The 22184-nt window shown below is 45.7% G+C and overlaps 1 protein-coding gene across 6 annotated transcripts in view; it reads left to right on the top strand.

Moving 5' to 3' along the window:
* The window catches only part of MEGF11 (multiple EGF like domains 11), a 752211-nt gene that overhangs the window by 177740 nt on the left and 552287 nt on the right, over positions 1-22184 (top strand). For all 6 annotated transcript variants that reach the window (XM_073653441.1, XM_073653443.1, XM_073653439.1 and 3 more), the window contains exon 3: positions 20435-20536. In XM_073653441.1, coding sequence (XP_073509542.1) covers positions 20435-20536 — 102 coding nt within the window. The remainder of the gene's footprint in view (positions 1-20434; positions 20537-22184) is intronic.

The following is a 22184-nucleotide window of genomic DNA, read 5'->3' as shown; positions in this document are numbered from 1 at the left end:
TTTCTCGGTCTCCAAAAATGACGTGAGGGACCAGTTTAGTAAGCTGGCCATTGGCAAAGCAGCAGGGCCTGACGGTCTCAGTCCACGTGTCCTCAGAGTGTGTGCAAATGAGTTGTGTACTGTCTTCCAGCATCTCTAACCAGAGCTTACAATCAAAGAGAGTACCAGTGCTATGGAAGACTTACTGCCTGGTGCCGGTTCCCAAGACTACCTTCCCGGCTTTCCCGGGGGACTATAGACCGGTGGCCTTAACATCGCATGCGATGAAGTCCTTGGAGAGAATAGTACTTGCTCACTTGTGTCCGAGGGTGATGGCGCATACTGATGCTCTTCAGTTTGCGTACCGGCAGGGACTGGGGGTGGACGATGCTGTAGCCTATCTGCTACAAACAGTACATTCCTTTTTGGACAATGATGGAACCACTGTGCGTGCTTTGTTCTTTGATTTCTCTAGTGCGTTCAACACATTACAGCCACTCTTACTGCGTGGAAAGTTGATTAAAATGGCGGTGGATGAGGGACTTGTGAATTGGATAATTGACTACCTGTCGGATAGGCCACAGTTTAAGTGGGGGACGGCTACATCAGATAGTGTACTGAGCAGTGTCGGAGCCCCGCAGGGAACAGTGCTGTTGCCATTCCTCTTTACATTGTACACAGCTGACTTTCAGTATAAATCAGACCGTTTTCACCTCCAGAAGTACTCGGATGACTCTGTGATAGTTGGCGGTATTGGGAAGGACCAGGATGAAGAGGAATATAGAAGGGTGGTTGCGGACTTTGTAGTATGGTGCCAGGCTAACCATCTAGAACTAAATGTTAAGAAAACCAGGGAGTTGGTGATGAGCTATGGAAGGTGCAAGAAGGTATGCCTACCTGTTACCATTGACGGTCAGGATGTGGAGATGGTGGACAGTTTCAAATATTTGGGGGTTTACCTGGATAGCAAGATAGACTGGAAGTGCCACATGGAGAAGGTCTACAAGAAGGGGATGAGTAGATTGTACTTCCTAAGGAAGTTAAGGTCTTTTAATGTGTGTGGCAAAATGCTTGAGGTGTTCTACCAATCCATTGTGGCTAGTGCCACCTTTGCGGCAATAATTTGCTGGGGTAACAGTGTGCGTGTTGCTGACGCCAACAAGCTCAACAAACTTATAAAGAAGGCTAGCGCGACGGTGGGCCTACAGCTTGGGACTTTTGAAGAGGTGGTAGAGGATAGGATTAAGAAGAAGTGCAGAGCTATAATGGGCAACAACACACACCCGCTTTATGAACTGTTTGCGAAACAGAAGAGCACATTCAGCAATCGCCTAATACAACTAAGGTGTAAAAAGGAAAAATACAGGAGATCGTTTGTTCCAACAGCTATGGGGGTGTTTAACAAATGTCTGAAAAGCAATGTCTAAAGCATTCCAAATGTTATGTTATCATATGTGTCATGTTCGAGATCTGTGTTCTGCTGCTGTGATACCGCAATTTCCTCCGGGATAAATAAAGTATATCTTATCTTATCTTATCTTATCTTAATAACGTAACATAGAAACACTTGGCACTCGTTTTGGTGTGATCAACAAGAAATTTTATTAATCTTAGTAAATCCATCCTTCATCAGTCGTCCGGATAGAGAGAAACAGTGGGCTGCAGCGCGAGGTGGAAGTTTGCAGTGTCCACCGCTCATAGTGGAAGCGCAGACTTACACCTGGCGCTGCAGCACACGGTTTCCCTCTATTCAGATGACTGATGAAGGTCATGTATTGACCGAAACATCTCTGATTTTTGTTTCTGGATTTACTACGATTAATAAAATTTCTTGTTGAACACACCAAAACGAGTGCAAGGTGTTTCTACGGTACAGTTGATGGATTTGGTATCCTACTTGTGCACCACTGTTTTTCCAGAATTGCCTTGTCTTTTTTACATGTAATTACTTACAGTAATAATGTCCCACATTCTGCCCCCAGGTCTCCATCCCTGATGGCGGTCCTGGACACATACTGGAATAGAATAGAAATTACAGATGTTTAGGTGTTAAAGATGTGTAAATATAGAGATAGATAGATATTGGGTAGATAGATATTCGTTACATATATAATTAGTGCCTTTGCTTGTGCAGTTTACTGTACATGTATGAAGCTAATAAATAAATGAAAAAAAAGACGTGGAGTCTCTTCAAGGGCCGGTGTTCCATCATCAGATCTGAATTGAACTTCATCTGTACTCCTTGTTATGAACTCTGGAGCCTCAGGACTTAGTTCATTCTCCTGAGAATGGTACATCCCTCTCCTTACCAGTTCGAGAAATACAACGGTGTGTTCTTCTCCATCGGAACTTTCAAGGTCACTATCTACCTCCAGAGTTTCAATCTGTGGTGGTCCCTTAGTCGATCTCGGACAATGTTGCTCTACTTCTGGGAAGTCTTATTGTGGTGGTAAATTCCGATGGACTATTCTGGTTTTCTTGTCTCCCATTTCCAATTGGATTTCATACAGTGGGCTGTCACCAGCTTTACTCCTTATGACCACATACACCTTGTCTTCCCAGTATGAACAAAGTTTTCCTGGACCACCTTTTTCACGTACGTTCTTGACTAGCACCTGGCTTTCCGGTGCCAATTCTGCTCCATAACATTTTCGATCATAGTACTCCTTACTTTTGTTCTGTCCTTGCGTAACCACTTTGGACGTTATGTTGTATGCCTCTGCCATCCATCCATTCCTTCCATTTCCGAACGTACTCCGGATAATTTCTTTAAGTCTCTGACACCGGAGTATTGAACATGATGTCGATTGACAGTCTTGGCGATCGTCCATACAATAGGAAAAAGGGTGAGTAACCCGTTGCATCGCTCTTTGTACAGTTATAGGCATGTACCACTTTTGACAGAGAACTCTTCCAGTCTTTTCCCTCATCAGCTGTTAAAGTGCACAACATCGACAATAATGTCCGGTTAAAATGTTCCACTTGTCCATTACCCTCTGGGTGATAAGGCTTTGTGTGGGATCTCTGAATTCTACAGTACTTTCCTAGCTTGGCAAAGAGCTTGTTCTCAAATTCTCTTCCTTGGTCGTGGTGTAACCTCGTAGGGAACCCGAACCTCAAAGCAAAATCAATGAAGATCTTCTCTGCTGCTGTTCAACCCGATTTATAGGTGGTGGCATATGCTTGGGCAAATCGAGTGAAATGGTCCATCACCACCAAGATGTATTCGTAACCACCCTTGCACGTCTTGAAATGTAGAAAGTCTATTGAGACCATCTCAAACGGATACGTAGTTTGGATGTTGCCCATAGGTGCCCGGGTTGATGTGTTGGGACATTTATCTTTTAAACACCCACACTCCCTCTCAATATCTCTCTGCATGTACGGCCAAAAGAAACATTCACGGATCAAATTTGTTGTCCTTTCCACTCCCAGGTGTCCCATGTTTTCATGGAGCTCTTTGAAGACCAACCTACAGAATACTCTGGGTAGTACCAACTGCCGGTTTTGTCCTCCTTTACGATACAGGATACCGTCTTCACTGAGGTAGAGCTTCGCCCATTCTTTAATTAAAACAGATACTGCTGGTGACTAATTGTCTCTCTCCCGTTTACTTGAAAACCGATTTTGGTCTACATAAAGTAGTATTTTACCAATTATCTGATCTTCCTGTTGTGCTGTACGGATTTTCCCTTTTGGTAGTTGTTGAATAAGCCGGGGGTGATCTTGTTCTCGCGCTTTTATGGTGGTTTCCACCGTCAACGGACACCACAATGGTGTGTCTTCCTCCTGGTAAGCTTGTACTGCTTGGGTAGTGCTCTCAAGTCTCAATTGCTTCCAGACTGACTTCCTTCAAGTATTCTTGCATGAACTCCTCAGGCTCTAGTGGCATTCTCGACAATCCGTCAGCATCCGCATTGCATTTTCCTAATATCTGCATCAACTCCCCGACGGTAGATGGCCGCTTGTCTTTTAAGGCCAGTACCGGAGCGATTTCTGCTGGGTCCATGGTATTTCCTTGTCCGGACACAATTTTCTCTAGAAATCGGACTTGCCTTTTGAACAGTTCACACTTCTTTGGGGTCATTGTAATACGGTCCTCACGTGTTCAACATGCTCCCGGAAGGTTTTGTTGTGTACCACATTGTCATCCAAGTACGGCTGGCAGATATCGTCCCTCAATCCTTCTAAACATGTCTCCATGCTCCTCTGGAATTCTGCTGGAGCTGAACTGAGCCCAAACGGTAAGCGGATCCACTCATATAATACCCACGGTGTGATGAATGCTGTCCGAGGTCTACTGGACTATTCGACAAACCCTTAGTGGTATGCCTTACCCTGATCGAGGACAGAGAACCAGGTGCTTTCTGATAGGCTATTCAGCATATTTTGGATCTTTGGTATCGGTTGTCGATCAGGTACTGACTTTAGGTTTAGTTCCCAGTAATCACAACAGAGTCTCAATGTACCGTCCTTCTTCCTAACACAGACAATAGGAGAGAAATAAGACGACTTCGACTTTTGGACCCAACCTCTGTTGATGAGATCTTGTAAATATTCTTTCACTTCACGATGTAATGGTTTTGGCACAGACATGTAACTTCTGGTTACTGGGGTCGTGTCTTTCAAATTGATTTTCAAATGCAATGACTGGATACAGCCTATATCAGAGTCATCTTTGGAGAACGCATGACACTCTTCTCTCAGCATCTGTTTTGCTACCGCTAGATCTTCAGCACACAAGTGTTCCAGGGATACTGGGGGATCCCAGGAACCCGAGGTGGGTTGCGCAATTTCCTCCCCTAGGCAACTCTTGTTCCTTGGTGGGCAGACTGAATTCACTATAGACCTCTGGGCTGGTCTCATACTGGCTGGATATACCGTTTTAATGGTTTCGATGTGACCTAACACAGTCTCTGGATCCAGTCTAATTTCGTTTTTCGTACTATTCATCACCGATACTGTCACTCGAGCAAACCCACCAGTAGGAATCCTAAGCACAGTCTGACCTTAAACTAGGCCTTCCGGAAGTTCTGAGGAGTCTTTTGACACGAACAGTCTTTTCTCGAGTTTTCTTCCCGGTTCTACCCAGACTCCACACCTCACCTCATTTAGATTGTAGGTATGATGGTTAGGCGCAAGCCTACCTTGACTTTTTTTTAGGTCCATTGTATTCTGTGCTTTCTTTACTCTATGAATCACGTTTTCTGCCACGGCGTTGGTTATGGCGAGCAATGTGGCGATTGCATCCACCACCAACGCCCCTGTCTTGTGTTTCGTGATGACCTTGCTGATTACATTATAACCCAGGATAGGATCCTTTGCCACGTTCTGATCACTGCTCATGAGAAACGGTACCAAAAGCTCGATGGTGTTGCGGTTCTTTGTGGCCCTGAGTTGGAAAGTCACTTCCAACCAGCCTATGAAAGGGATTTCGATCTGGTTGACGGCTTTGCCGTGGAGTTCCACTGGTCCTAAGAGTTCTTTTAGTGACCGAAGGCATGTGTGTGTCAGGTAGCGCCTTCTCCATTCTTCATTTAAAGGGCTCGCTTGGGCTCCTGTGTCCCACAGTGCTTTTACTAGGAGTCCATCTAGCTGGCACTGTATAAAGCACCTTTCACCGTTTAGGCTGATGAGGCTATCTTTACTGACTGAGGAATCCTCCTCCCAGGAGTACATCGTTTGACCTCCGCACTGGGCATTAAGTAACTGATGCCCCTGTCTGCCTTGCAGCTGTTGTAGATGAGAACACACTTGGGGATAGTACTGACGCAGCCATTTTGCCTCATGCGCCGTTCTGGGGTTTGGTGAGATTTGGATTTGCTTCTGGAGCCTCCTCCTTGTCGCAGTTACCAGTTAACGACCGTGACCATTGGCATTCCTTGGCATAATGTCCTCCCTCACCACATCTTAGACAGTGGACACACACCATACTCTGATTTAATGAACGGCACGCTTCACAAGCCGGGTATCTTCTATTTTGGAACCCACTCCTGGGTCTGAGGGATACCGGTTCTGGCCTGGAACGAATCAACTTTTTCACCTCAATCAACTCGGCTTGCAGTTCTCCTATTACTTCCTCCCAGTCACTGCTGGCAGGCCTCTCTTTTGTTGGTGATTTAAGGTTCCCTCTCGAAAGTGGCACTGGAGGGTCTCCATGATTATCTTCGGACTGGCCACCGGGGGTCTCCAACTTCAACTGACTCATTTTGGTTGTTTTAGGAGCAGAGCCTTTCTTTAACTTCTGTTCGCTCTCTGACTCCAAACTAGCGGTTCCATTCATTTTTTCAATTAGGACTTCGTCCAAAATGCCAGGATCTTCTAGGTACTGTTTCTATGACGCGCCCCCTGGGCCGTGGGTTACTCGGTAGCTGGGCCTGTCGGTGCTGGGGATGTCACGGTGGCAGTGACCCGGTCCGTGACCCAGGACGGTCAATTAAAGGGAAAGTAAAAGGGGAATAACGTTTTTAGAGATAATGTTTGTGACGCCACCTGTGGTGTGCGGCTATATGGGGCCACCGCTGCGGTGCAGGTCCACTGGAGCTGATGGTGAAGCAGCAGATTTGGTTCAGCTCTCCACAGGCAGAGCTTAGCTCTAGGGCAGGAAATGATAAATTGCCTGAGGTAGATGTTGCTGGTGCTGTGTAGTGCAGGGCTGGTGATGGCGCAGCAATTATTCAAGGACACAGTGGGGTGCAGGCTTCAGGTTTTACTCACAGTTGTTCAATTCTCCAGGTTACAATGGCCAGTGTGTAACCTCCCACGTCGTCCTGTGTCCTCCGGGGTAGGGGTTCAGCAATCTCTCAAGTATCTCATGAGTACTTAAACGGGATCCCGTTCTATGTATCTTTCTCGGTCGTCTCACTGCGCTGGCTCTCGCCCTCCTGCCCTGCGCATCGCAATTAGTGTCCCAAGCCAGTGGCCTTGGGCCTTGTTGGGCGATGTGCAGTCCCCTGCACCCTATGTGGCTACCTTTTCAGCGATGTAATTGTGGGTTCTGGCTGCAACACCTTGAAAATGCTGCAGCCTCCGGTTGGCTAGCTGAGCCTGGTTGTTCTCCACTAGTTAGGGGCCAGTCCCCTTCTGCGGCCTGATCCCTCCACGTCAGCGTGAATTCGGGCGCACAGGTGGCCTCCGCACTCGCCGTGCCCCTGGGATCCCCTCTGTTCCTCCTGGAGCCCATCTCACTGCTCCTCTCTTCTCTCTCTCCTTCTCCTGGGCCTCTCTCACCAGGCCCTGCTCCGTTTTCCACTCCTCCTGAGCAGAGCTCCTCCTGAGCTCCTGCTCCCAGCTCTCCCTCTGAAGTCTAACTCCTCAGAACTCTGACTACTTCAAGAACCTTCCACACTCTCTTTTATACTCCTACCCTCTGTGCTCCACTAATCTACTTCCTCCACACACCTCCTCTGCCTAGTTCCACCCTCCAGTTAGGGACAAGGGACTGTGCACTCCCTTAGGAGCAATCTCGCCCTTCCCTACTGAAGTGGAGTATATTGGATGTGGGTGTGTGGTCCCGGGTAGTACTCCCTCCTTACCTGAGAGTGGAGTACCACACCTCTGGGTGAGATGCAGTACCTCTGTGGCGACTGAACCTGCAGGGGCGCCACATTTCAGCTGCAACTTGATATCTTTGCTGATTAATCCCATTCCCAGTGATCTCAAGAACTTCTTCTAGTCTAGTCCAGCATCAAACTTCTCTTCCGCTTCTACATCTCTGGATGCAAACAACAGTCTATCCTTCAGTTCAATTGCTCTGAACAAGAAATTTTGGGGTGATTCATTATTTTTCTGTGAGAGGTTAATGAGTCGGTGAAACAATTCTGAAGTACTCTCTTCTTTATATTGCCCTTTTAAAATCATCTTCAGCTGTTGCAAGGGCAATTGACTTTTCATTTCTAGCATACTACGGAGGTTCAGTCCTGGGCTGATCGCTTTCACCACCCACTCAACGATCTCATCTGGCTGGTAGCCTTTCTATAAGCCTGCATAAATTTGGTGCAACAAGTCCCTATAAGACAGTCTCTCTTTCTGTTCACACTCTGCAATCTGTCCCAGGATCTTTCCTTATGGTGATTTATTAGAGAGGACTGTCTCCCTGATTTATCTAACCCGAACAGGTTAAAGGTCCTGTCTGAGTCTATCACCCGTTCAGAGGATTTGGTCGATTCCTGCAGGGCTGTTGTTAGGGCTTTGAATTGTTATTTCAATTCCTGTAGTTCAGTCTGTGGATGGAGATTACCGCTTTTGGTAATTGGTGCTGCCCCTCCATCCTACAACTTCAACCCTGTTAGAAACTGTGTTAGTTCCTGGAGGAATGTTCCCATGACGTCTTCAGCTTCTTTCTCCCCCAGCTCATCCATTTTTGCATTAATGGCAGCTAACAGTTGCCTGTGGTTGTGTGCTTTGGAAATCTGTTCTACTGACATCTTTATATGTTCTGCTACTGTTCTCAATTCTTCACAGGTTAACTGAAGAAGCAGCTCACTAATTCTGTCCATTTGTATTTCCACATCCATTGCTGCTAGTGAGTTTTTCTTTCGGGCTGGTTCCGTTTAACTGGTGTAGCAGAGTTGAGGTGCTGTGCTGCTGTGTTTTTCCAGACACTTTTCCTCTTCTCCCTCAACACGCTAGTTCCAGCTCAGGATTCCCCGACCGGGCCACCAATGTTACACACACGCCCCTAGGTTCACATAGTGGCAAGACAGGTTACATGAATTCTTTGGAATCCTGGGGGAACCGTTACTCAGGGTGACCATAGACCATGTGCTGTAGCTTCTCTCAGGCACACAGAGGTATTGACCCTCAGGCACAGACACCTAGGTTGTTTCACTTGCTGACCAGACACACTTGACAAGAGTCCTCATAAACGGTAGAACATTAGCATTTAATAAGAAGCCGCAGCCAGTGCAAGTTAAGTCTTATGAGCTACAGGCTCCAGTGACAAACTGTACAGTTTCCTTAGCAGCACAGCAGTTCACAGTCTTCCCAGTAGTACAGGACAGCACAGTTCTAAAGGCACATTAATGAACACAGCATTCTTTACAGCACAGTGAGATGGAGGAGGGGGGAGGGTTTTCTGAGGGAGATGATCCCTGTGACACCATTCCTTCCAGTCCTTATCTTTCTGCTTGACAATACTTTGCACTGTTAGTTCAGGAACTCTACCTGACCTGTGCTTAGCGTCACTGCTGACTTGAATCCTTTTCACTTGCAGGGGCGCTTCTGTGAGATACAGAACACACACCACCTTTCTCTTCAGCTCCAGCCAGACAGTAAACAACTTTCGGACAATCCCCCTGGGCCTCTGCTAAAACACTCCCCTTCTCCTGTGACTGTGTTAGCCCCTCTAGTTGCTGGATGCTTCTGGAGCACAACACTTCCTGTCTCATGTGCTTGTGTTACTTCTAATAGTTGCTGAATGCTTTTAAAGCAACAGCACTACTTCTGCATGTCACACTCTGCAACAGCACTACTTCTGCATGTCACAATAAGGCCACGGCCCCACTATTAGTATTTGGTCAGTATTTTTTCAGCCAAAACCAGCAGTGGGTGATAAATGCAGAATTGGTGACTTGTTTCTATTATAGCTTTTTTCTGATTGTTCCTCAACTGGTTTTGGCTGTCACGCCTGAGAAAAAATACTGACATAATACTGAACAAATACTGATAGTGGGGCCGTGGCGTAAGTGTTATTATTTTACATAGGGATTCAGAAGGGGTAGTCCGAGTAGTGGGCAACCCCTTTCATAATTGCAATATATCCATAAAAATAGGATGCTAACCAGATGATCCTTATGGGATCCAATTTTTGGGGGGCGCACCCATAGCCTTGTGTAGACGAGCCTCATCCATTACTAGGAAAGAATAAGAATTATTTTTTTTTTTACACTGACACTTGGTCATTGTGCTGAAAGTGTCATCTGAACAGCCCAATTGAGTTACATTGGTCAATGCCCTATCGGATTTCTGTGGCTCGTTCACATATACTTTCCATGTGCAAAACTGATAGCACACTGACCAATGCAAGTTAATGTGTTAGTTCACATGTACATTTTTACACTCGGACTGTTGGTCAGTGTGTAAAAAAAAAAATCTCAGCATGCGTTCTTTTGATCCGAATTTTGAATCAGACTCTCTTATTATAAAACAATTGATGCGTAAAAAGCAGATCACATACGCGTTATCATCCATATGTCATGCGTTTTTTCACATATAGATTACTATCATAAGATAGAAAACTATATCTGTCATTTATTAAATTGTTCATATAAAAAGACAAAATAAACTTACAGATGGCATATTGACATCGGACGCATGGATGGCAATACGGATGAAAAATCATCCTTTTTTTTCTGGACGTAAAACTGACGATTTTGCATATGCCAGTGTGAATCCAGCCTAAGATACTTATAGTGCATGCATGCAGAACAGACAGGAACACTTTACGCTTCACTGAAAATATTTTAGTTTTTTTTCAGCCAATGCAGTATAAAAATCAACACTGAGTGATTAATAAAAAGAAGAGGAGACAGATTAGATGGACCTCTTGGTCTTTCTCTGCTGTCGTTATTGTATGTTTCCAAGTTTAAATGTATTCATAAAATAATAGCTGAATTGTTTCCCAGCAATGGCAAATGATTTCATGGAAAAAAAACAAGATCCCCAGACACTTGGAGCAAAAGTGCAAAAACCTTCTAGTACAATGTATGCATACTTTTTCTTCTGACATAATTAAAAGCATAAAATTAGTACAAGTTTACCCACATTTCCATTTGTCACGCTACACGTGTCAGGGTATTCATATATTAAGTAACCACAGTGGTTTAAAGAGAAATACTAGCTAGTACTAGTAATTGATTATCCCTTTAAAGTTCCTTATGATCATAATTTTTTACTACTGCTTGTTAACTGAGTTGTTAGATAATGCCTTCTATATTGGAACCACTATGGTGATTAGCGGGGTCCCACCCCTGGGACCATTGGTAGAAAGCTGTCTTTGACTGGTCAACCAGATATGAATGTTGCTCATGGCCGCCATACAAATGAATGACCATCCATGGCGAATACATACGGGTGCATCTCACTAAATTAGAATATCATCAAAAAGTTAATTTATTTCAGCTCTTCAATACAAAGAGTGAAATTGATATATTGTGTAAAGTCATCACAAGCAGAGTGATCTATTTTGAGTGTTTATTTCTGTTAATGTTGATGATTGAGGCTTACAGCCAATAAAAACACAAAAGTCATTATCTCAGTAAATTAGAATACTTCATAACAACAGTTTGAAAAATGTTTTTAAAATCCGAAATGTTGGCCTACTGAAATGTATGTTCAGTAAATGCACTCAATACTTGGTTGGGGCTCCTTTTGCATCAATTACTGCATCAATGCGGCGTGGCATGGAGGCGATCAGCCTGTATGTAACATAACTGGTGGTGGGCTTGCATAGTGCACCATCTCCCACTATGCAAGATCGCAAACTTGATCTTCAGTCTAGTCTGCCAGCCTGGCTTCTATTCATGCTGTCTGCTTGTCTGTATTCTGACTGCTTAGGGCGGCGGCCCGGTTACTTCCTGTTTCTTGTAGCTGCTGTTGGCACACCCCTAATGCGTCCCCAGCCTATTGCTGTCTGTCACTTGATATTTAAACCAGCTCCACCTTGAAGCTGGTGCCTGAGCAACTCTTACCCTCAGAGAGCTCCTTGCCTCTGATGTGCCAGGTCCCATTCTGTTTTTCCTGCCTGTCCGCCTTTCTGGAGGCTGTATTCCCAGGCCTGTCTAAACACGCTCCTAGCCTGTTTGTCCGCCATTCTGGGGGCCGCATACCCAGACTCACTCCTGTATCTCGCTGCGGTGTCAGTTCCTGTCTTAACACTCAGTTCCTGTCTGAACACTCTCCTAGCCTGTTACCTGTTTTTCTCTATGTCTGTACTTTCCCTTTTTCTGCAGAGTCTGAACCTGCACCTAACTCCTACTCGTTGTCGCTGTACTTCTTTGCAAGTACCTCGTGTGTATCTGGTTCTGCCTTTCCCTTCCAGTCTGTTCCGTGTGAAAAGAGCCCTGTCCCCTCTGCTCTATCTTTGCTCACCGCTTCGGCGGTTTCCCCCCTGATCTGCCTTGCTTACCGCCCCGGCGGTTTATCTCTGCCCTGCCTTACTTACCGCTCCAGCGGTTCCTGCCCGTTCTGCTTTGTCCACCGCACCTGCGGTTTCGCTCTGCTCAGCCTTGTCCACCGCATCTGCGGTTTCACTCTACTCGGCCTTGTCCACCGCACCTACGGTTTCGCTCTGCTCAGCCTTGTCCACCGCACCTGCGGTTTCGCTCTGCTCAGCCTTGTCCACCACATCTGCGGTTTCGCTCTACTCGGCCTTGTCCACCGCACCTACGGTTTCGCTCTGCTCAGCCTTGTCCACCGCACCTGCGGTTTCGCTCTGCTCAGCCTTGTCCACCGCACCTGCGGTTTCGCTCTGCTCAGCCCTGTCCACCGCACCTGCGGTTTCGCTCTGCTCAGCCCTGTCCACCGCACCTGCGGTTTCGCTCTGCTCAGCCTTGTCCACCGCACCTGCGGTTTCGCTCTTCTCAGCCTTGTCCACCGTACCTGTGGTTTCACTCTGCTCAGCCTTGTCCACCGCACCTGCGGTTTCGCTTTACTCTGCTTGATTACCGCATCTGCGGCTCTGAACCCATCTCCCAGTCTGTACTGGACCCTACCCAGCCTGTGCTCTAACCTGCCTGTTCCTGTATTCCCCGGTGTGGGTCAACAGCCGTGTCCGGGGTCTGACCTGGAGTGGCACCTGGTCCCTCTGCTCGGTTCCTCCATGGTGCACGGCGTCGTAGCCGTTGTGCGACCTGGGTCGGATCGGGTTGATACTTAGTTACGCCCCTCCAGGCACTCCTCGGTTCATGGTACAGTGGGATCACTAATCACGCTCATGCCAGTCAGTCCAGGCACGAGCGTAACACTGTGGCACTGCTGAGGTGTTATGGAAGCCCACTTTGCTTTGATAGCAGCCTTCAGCTCGTCTGCATTGCTGGGTCTGGTGTCTCTCAACTTCCTCTTGACAATACCCCATCTTCTCTATGGGGTTAAGGTCAGGTGAGTTTGCTGGCCAATCAAGCACAGTGATACTGTTGTTTTTAAACCAGGTATTGGCACTTTTGGCAGTGTGGACAGGTGCCAAGCCCTGCTGGAGAATGAAATTTCCATCTCCAAAAAGCTTGTCAGCAGAGGGAAACATGAAGTGCTCTAAAATTTCCTGGTAGATGGCTGCGCTGACTTTGGTCTTGATAAAACACAGTGGACCTACACCAGCAGATGACATGGCTACCCAAACCATCACTGATTGTGGAAACTTCACATTAGACCTCAAGCAGCTTGGATTGTGGCCTCTCCACTCTTCCTCCAGACGCTGGGACCTTGATTTCCAAATGAAAATTGGAACTCTGGGACCTTGTGGAGTGTGTCAACGACTGCCTTCTGGACATCTATCAAGTCAGCAGTCTTCCCCATATTTGTGGAGCCTACTGAAACAGACTAAGGGACCTTTTTAAACGTTCAGGAAGTCTTTGCAGGTGTTTTTTGTTAATTATTTTAATTTAATGAGATAATGACTTTTGTGTTTTCATTGGCTGTAAGCCATAATCATCAACATTAACAGAAATAAACACTTGAAATAGATCACTCTGTTTGTAATGACTCTATATAATATATGAGTTTCACTTTTTGTATTGAAGAACTGAAATAAATTAACTTTTTGATGATATTCTAATTTAGTGAGATGCACCTGTAAACCTTGAACCTGACTTATTAAATGGGAATGAAGGTGTGTGTGTGTGTATATCTACAATAGTGTGCAAAAGTTTTAGGCAGGTGTAAAAATGCTGCAAAAAAAGAATACTTTCAAAAATAGAAGTTTTATTGGTATATATTTATCATTTAACAAAAAGCAAAGTGGATAAACAAAAGAGAGGTCTACATCAAATCAATACTTCTTGTGACCGCCCTTTGCTTTCAAAACAGCAACAGTTTTTCAACAATGTGCTGTTGAAGTTTTTCGAAAAAGCGCCTAGACATGGGCAACATTGAAGACCATAAACACATTGGTCGGGCAAGAAAACAATGCAGCATATGAAAGACACAACATCATGCTTACTTCCCCTCAAATTCAGGAGCTATCGATCAGCACAGAACTGCGGCAACCAGGAATAGTTTCTTTACATAAGAAAGGTGAAGGCTACAAGAAGATCAGCAAAGCTTTGTCAAAATACTGTAGCTAAAGTAATAGAAAAATGTAACTAAGATGCAACTGTAATCATCTCACAGAGAGATCACCTAAACAGGAGCGTCTTCTGATGGGAAGGGTTGAAGAAAATTGATATGTAAGTTCACTGCAGTTAGCTAAATAAGTAGAAAGTCAAACTGGGGTATTTCCTGTCACACAATACGGCATACACTGCAGAGGAAGGACATGCATGGGTGTTGTCCACGAAGGAAGCCTCTCCAAAAGCTCATGCACAAAAAAAGCCTGACTACAATTTGCCAGGGTCCATACTGAAAAAATATGAAACCTGTATTATCTTTAGCTATGTTACTTACGAATGTTGTATATGAACCTCTGAATTGTAAAGTGCTGCGGAATATATTGGCGCTATATAAATAAGGATTATTATTATTTATTATTATTATTATTATTATTAAACCTACTGGGACGCTACACTTTGGAGTGATGCGACCAAGATAAATGTTTTGGAATCTGATAGCTTCAAAACTGTATGGCGTCACAAAGGTGAGGAGTATCAAGAAAAATGCATGGTGCTGACAGTGAAACATGGTGGTGGCAGTGTCCTTATGTGGGGCTGCATGAGTGCTGCTGGTGTCGGGCAGCTACATTATATTGGTGTTATCATGAATTCACAGATACTGTATACTGCTCTATATTGAAAGAGAAGATGCTACCATCACTCCATGCCCTTGGTAGACGTGCACCTTTAAAATATCACAATGATCCAAAACACACATCTAAGGCCACTGTTATATTTCTGAAGAAGAACAGGTTGAAAGTGATTTAGTGGCCAAGTGTCTCCTGATCTGAACCCATTCTAACACCTACGGGGAATTCTGAAGAGACGAGTTGTCATCACTCTCCATCCAGCATCCAGGCTCTAAAAGAGGTCGTTCTTGAACAATGGAAAAAAAATAGATATTACAGTATGTCAACGTCTTGTTCATTCCATGCCTAGAAGATTTGGTTCTTCTAGGCATGGAATGAACATGGGGATCATACAAAATACCAGATGGAGATGTTTTTGCATCAACTAATTTGAGTAAAACTGAAGATTTTGTAATGAAAGTTATATTATTAACCTTATGTTCATGTTATGGGTTAAAAATGTTCTATGAAACTCAGTCCTGTCAAAATTTTGGAAATTGTTCATGTGTTCACTGAGATATTGATTAAAATCTTACTTTTCAAAGGGGGTGTACTCATTTACTGTATATATGAATAACTCCTATACTGTATGTTATAGAACGTTAGATAACAGATGGAAATAAATGTGCTGCATGACTTCCTGGATGTTATGCACACGCCCGGACTGACTGGCGTGTGCGGGTGTTGTGGTTCCAGTGGACCATGAACCGGAGAGTGCCTGGAGGGGCGTAACTAAGTATCTGGCCGATCCGACCAAGATGGCACGACGGCATATGACGCCAGTGCACCAGGGAGAAACCGGGCAGAGGGACCAGGTGCTACTCCAGGTCAAACTCCGGACACGGGGGTTGACCCACACAGGGATTACTGGAACAGGCTGGTTAGGCTGGCGCACAGACTGGAGGGTATAGGCAGGCACGACTGGTATGCAGGCAGGCGGGTAAAGGCAAGCGCAGCTAGAGTGCAGACAGGGAGGCACTAGCAGGTAGGAACACAGGCTGGATAGGACCCAGTACACACTGGGACTCAGGAACAATACAGGCAGAGGGGTACAGGCAAGCACAGCTAGAGTGCAGACAGGGAGGCACTAGCAGGTAGGAACACAGGCGGGATAGGACCCAGTACACACTGGGACTCAGGAACAGGCAGGTTAGGCTGGCACAGACTGGTGGATGTAAGCAAACACGGCAGGTATGCAGATGGGTGGATACAGGTGAGTATGCAGGCAGGGAGGTACTGGCCGAAAGGACGGGCTGGAGCACAGAAAGGTTAAGACCCAGTACAGACTGGGTCACAGAACCGCAGATGCGGTAGACAACCACAGCAGAGAGGGAACGCCCGAAGCGGTGGGCAAGAACAGAGCAGGACGGGGCTGCAGGAGCAGCGAGCACAAGCAGGGCAGGACAGGACTGCCGGAGCAGCGGGCAGAAGCAGGGCAGGACAGGACTGCCGGAGCAGCGGGCAGAAGCAGGGCAGGACAGGACTGCCGGAGCAGTGAGCAAAAGGGTCAGAGCGGAGCAAGGCTGCCGGAGCAGTGAGCAAAAGGGTCAGAGCGGAGCAAGGCTGCGGAGCAGTGAGCAAGGAGTCAGAGCAGGCTAGAACCGCCGGAGCGGTAAGCAAAGGAGTCAGAGCAGACTAGAACCGCCGGAGCAGTGAGCAAAGGAGTCAGAGCAGGCTAGAACCGCCGGAGCGGTGAGCAAAGGAGTCAGAGCAGGCTAGAACCGCCGGAGCGGTGAGCAAAGGAGTCAGAGCAGGCTAGAACCGCCGGAGCGGTGAGCAAAGGAGTCAGAGCAGGCTAGAACCGCCGGAGCGGTGAGCAAAGGAGTCAGAGCAGGCTAGGCTGAGTAGGGGGGACAGGGCTCTGTTCACACGGAACAGACAGGAAGGGAAAGGCAGAGCCAGACACCCACAGGGTACTAGCAGAGAAGTAGCGAGTGGACCACAAACTCACAAACGGGAGTACAGAGACAACAAGCAGGAGTTAGGTACGAGTTCAGACTCTGCAGAAAAAGGAAGGGAACGGACATAGAGGCAAAACAGGTAAAGGATAAGAGAGAGTTCAGACTGGAACTGAGTGTACGGAGGAGACCGACACTGCAGCGGAATACAGGAGCGAGTCTGGGAATACGGCCCCCAGAGAGGCAGGACAAACAGGCAAGGAGCGAGTTCAGACAGGACAGACAAGATACAGGAGCGGGTCTAGGTAATCGGCCCCTAGAAGGCGGGAGGAACAGGCTAGGAGCGTGTTCAGACAGGTCAGACAAGATACAGGAACGGGTCTAGGTAATCGGCCCCTAGAAGGCAGGAGGAACAGGCTAGGAGCGTGTTCAGACAGGCCTGGAAATACAGCCTCCAGGATAGGCAGACAAGAGAACACAGAACGGGACCTGGCACCTTCAGAGTGCAAGCACACACTGAATGAAACACTATGCTCAGGCAGGAATAGATGGGAGCAGCTGAGCTATATACCAGGTGACAGACAGCAATAGGCTGAGGACGCACAAGGGGTGTGACCCACAGCAGGTACAAAAAGCAGGAAGTGATCGGGCGCCGCCCTTAAGCAGCAGAAACAGACACAAACAGACAGCATGGAGGGAAGCCAGAGAGACATTCTGGACTGGAGATCAAGTGCGCGCTCTTGCACAGTGGGAGATGGACCACCATGCAAGGACGCCGCCAGGTATGTTACACTGGACACAGTTAAGCCTCTATATCAATAACTTTGGTTTTTATAAGAGGTTAACTGTGGCAATAGTTGAATGCAGGGTATTTCAGAATAAATGGATGAGAATGGTACTGTGGACGCCAGGAATGCCTGCGCTCCTGAAATTAAATGTTGCTTTTCTTGAATAGCCAGTTGACCTTCACATCTCCATGTTAGTCTATACTTCAGGTTCCACTTTGAATTGGGAGCAGAGCGTGCTGAGCTGGAGCAATGCGAGGGTGATGTTTTGTAACTTTTATTCCAATCACAAATGGAAGGTATTGATTTTGGGAAAGCAGAGGCAGAGTGGCAGGCACCCAATCGAGGAGAAACAAAAATGAAATACCAGAATTGATTGGTTCCACTGACCAGGACGACTTTCTTACTTAGCTGGTAATATTTCACACGGAGAAAGGTCAAAGATTAGGCTGTGAATAGCCCTTCTCCGCTATCATAAATTATAAAATATCTCTCATTTCTGAATGTCATCAGCCTCTCCTTGATGCAAAAAGAATGTCAAATATTGTACGACACAGAGAACAAATTGCTGTGAAATCCAGGAAAAGACTTTCAAGAACTAAAATTTGGGGTGGTGGAAACTAATCCTTGAGTGGGGCGACATGAAAGCAGTCTGTGCGGAGTAGACGCAATGTCGGGGAGCAGAAGCGAGATAGCTGTGGGATGTTTTCTGATGGAGATCCTGTATATCAAAATTCCAAGATGCTACTAAGCACTTGGTGTGTGAGCAGAGGTGTGCTGATTTATGTATGTGCCCTCAAGTTCACCCACTAACGCGTTATGATATTTATCTGTAGTAGAGAATTCTGTATTTTCTGCTGATGTGACATCAGGTATATGGTAGAGGATTAATTTCCCAATTATAAATAATCCAAATCCTATCTGAAAAACAAGGGAAAACCAGATCTGAATGTAAAAGTTATATCTTATAACAAGGGGTCTACACAACAGTCGCAGAAAGAGGGTATGATAAAGTGTTCCCCGCCTTTAGACTAAGTGCACAATCTTTATAATCCAAGAGCCACACTACCAGAATTAATCAATCTCAAGGTTAATTTAGAGGGATATAACCATCATTCGAGGCATTTATGGCATATTTAATGTAAATGTCATAAGTGCCTGATAGGTCCAAATTCTAGGGCTGCCATCTTTTCACGCTATAAGGATCCCTTTCTCCTCCATTTGCACTCTACAAAGGTAGAGATGATGCACACATGTGACTCTATTGTCATTTATGTGAGTGTTTCAATAATTCTACTTCCACAAATGACAATGGAGATACCTGCATTCTTGCATTGCATTTTCTCCACCTTATCTCAAGACCCTAATTCAGCCAATATTTGTGTGTTCATGTGGTTTTCTGGGCCACATATGAGCCACAGGCAGATGCAGACAGAAGACGGTCCCTGTGCAAGAACAATGTAGGGGCCCTCTGCAGCTCAATATCCCATCAATTCCACCTGCTTTGGAGGTGAATGTGATCCCCCTTACCTCTTGGGCCCCTGTGCGACCACACAGATTGCACCAATAATATGTCCACCCCTGATGTGAGCCAAAACCAGACACAGACAAGCATGACCATAACCAGATGGTTTGGGACGAAAGAAATTGTCATCTAGGGGCAAAGGTGCTTTCCTGGGCCAAATGTGAGTAACCACTAGACACAGACTAGCATGACTAAAAACAGATGATTGGGGACCACAGAAATTGACATCTAGGGGCGCATGTAAGTTCTTAAGCCACATGTGAGCCGCCATCAGACTAAGGCTATGTTCACACCTGGCATTTTTTTCAGCGTTTTTTTTTTCTGTAGCAAAACCTGATCTCTTCGCAGTAAAGTTTCTGCATCCAAAAAGCAGGTTTTGCTTTGTTTTTTTGCTGCTTTTTTTTTTCACTGTCCATTTGCCTCTTTTTGCATGCTGATAAAGTTCAGTGACAAAAAAAAATTACCTATTCAACTTCATCAGGTTTTGGCGCAAAACCTGATACCTGAGTTTTTGCAGCTTTTTTTCCACGTTTTACCCATTACTTTCAATGGGTGAAAAATGCTGCAAAACCACTGAAAAAGAAGTGACATGCTCTATTGTGCAAAAAATCACGCAAAGGACAAAATACCGATGACACAAAAACCAAGGTGTGTGCAGGAGATTTCTGAAATCTCATAGAGTTTGCTGGTACTGTAAAACGCAGTTGCAAATTTGCATAAAAAATGCATCAAATGCTGAAAAAACACTTAGGTTCAACATAGCCACAGACTAGTATGTTCATAGCTAGACGGTTGGGGATCCCAAACATTGACATCTAGGGGCGCATAAGGTTTCTCTGGCCAAATGTGAGCCGCCACCAGACACAGACAAGAATGACCATGACCAGATGGTTGGAGACAACTAGCAGCGTATATGGTTTCCCGGGCCACCTCTGTGCACCTCTGGTTTAGACTCATTCCATACTGGAATTGTTTTGAAGAGAGTCAGTGGCTCCTCAAACATAAAGTAAAATCTATATATGAGTTAATATTAGCTCAGATCCGAACAACAGTTGAGGTAAGGTGCCAGAATTGATTGCTCTGTATGCCCCTTCTTCAGTCACTCCACTAATAGTTATTGGAAGATTACAGTGACATTCACTTGAATATGTGGTGGCAAGCGTAGCAGCACATATTTTAAGTGTAATTAAGACCATCCTATTTTTGTGAGCATTTCCCTTTTGATGAGATTACAGCATTCTCTATTGCTGATCTACACGAAATTCTTTCCAAGTTTCAAGAAGCCATTAACCTTTCTTCTCCTTCTCTCTTCCAGCTATGCTGTGACGGTGCAAGAATCCTACGCTCACCCATTTGACCAGATTTATTACACTCGCTGCACAGATATCCTCAATTGGTTCAAATGCACAAGACACAGGTAGGTTGTTGCCAGTATGATCCTGCAGAGTACATTGCATTGTGCATGCTGGGAAAAATGGCAAGGCTTACAGTGGACAACCACATTATTTGTATACCCACCAGACGCTCCAATTTTGACCAACTAATATGTATGATTGTATATAGAGTAAAAAATGTGGTTCGGCATATTAGATTTAAACTTGACTGATCCTCTTGTTCCTATGGGAGATAAGCCACCACCAGAGATAACTGGCAGAGTCTTGCTCTGCTCACTCCATTGGGGACACATGCATGCTCTGCAGGGCCAAGCTTCCATGTACAGTAGAGACCAAAAGTTTGGACACACCTTCTCATTTAAAGATTTTTCTGTATTTTCATGACTATGAAAATTGTACATTCACACTGAAGGCATCAAAACTATGAATTAACACATGTGGAATTATATACTTAACAAAAAAGTGTGAAACAACTGAAAATATGTCTTATATTCTAGGTTCTTCAAAGTAGCCACCTTTTGCTTTGATGACTGCTTTGCACTCTCTTGGGATTCTCTTGATGAGCTTCAAGAGGTAGTCACTGGAAATGGTCTTCCAACAATCTTGAAGGAGTTCACAGAGATGCTTAGCACTTGTTGGCCCTTTTGCCTTCACTCTGCGGTCCAGCTCACCCCAAACCATCTCGATTGGGTTCAGGTCTGGTGACTGTGGAGGCCAGGTCATCTGGCGCAGCACCCCATCACTTTCCTGCTTTGTCAAATAGCCCTTACACAGCCTGGAGATGTGTTTGGGGTCATTGTCCTGTTGAAAAATAAATGATGGTCCAACTAAACGCAAACCAGATGGAATAGCATGCCGCTGCAAGATGCTGTGGTAGCCATGCTGGTTCAGTATGCCTTCAATTTTGAATCAATCCCCAACAGTGTCACCAGCAAAGCACCCCCACACCATAACACCTCCTCCTCCATGCTTCACGGTGGGAACCAGGCATGTAGAGTCCATCCGTTCACCTTTTCTGAGTCGCACAAAGACACGGTGGTTGGAACCAAAGATCTCAAATTTGGACTCATCAGACCAAAGCACAGATTTCCACTGGTCTAATGTCCATTCCTTGTGTTCTTTAGCCCAAACAAGTCTCTTCTGCTTGTTGCCTGTCCTTCGCAGTGGTTTCCTAGCAGCTATTTTACCATGAAGGCCTGCTGCACAAAGTCTCCTCTTAACAGTTGTTGTAGAGATGTGTCTGCTGCTAGAACTCTGTGTGGCATTGACCTGGTCTGTAATCTGAGCTGCTGTTAACCTGCGATTTCTGAGGCTGGTGACTCGGATAAACTTATCCTCAGAAGCAGAGGTGACTCTTGGTCTTCCTTTCCTGGGGCGGTCCTCATGTGAGCCAGTTTCTTTGTAGCGCTTGATGGTTTTTGCAACTACACTTGGGGACACTTTCAAAGTTTGCCCAATTTTTCGGACTGACTGACCTTCATTTCTTAAAGTAATGATGGCCTCTCTTTTTTCTTTACTTAGCTGCTTTTTTCTTGCCATAATACAAATTCTAACAGTCTATTCAGTAGGACTATCAGCTGTGTATCCACCTGACTTCTGCACAACACAACTGATTGTCCCAAGCCCATTTATAAGGCAAGAAATCCCACTTATTAAACCTGACTGGGCACA

The sequence above is a fragment of the Phyllobates terribilis genome, unplaced genomic scaffold (genome assembly GCF_046119375.1).
Source record: "Phyllobates terribilis strain yellow unplaced genomic scaffold, ASM4611937v1 Scaffold_11__3_contigs__length_659146591, whole genome shotgun sequence".
NCBI classification, from domain to species: Eukaryota; Metazoa; Chordata; class Amphibia; order Anura; family Dendrobatidae; genus Phyllobates; species Phyllobates terribilis.
The sequence above is the reverse complement of the archived record's forward strand: the minus strand, read 5'-3'. Positions and strand labels throughout refer to the sequence as shown.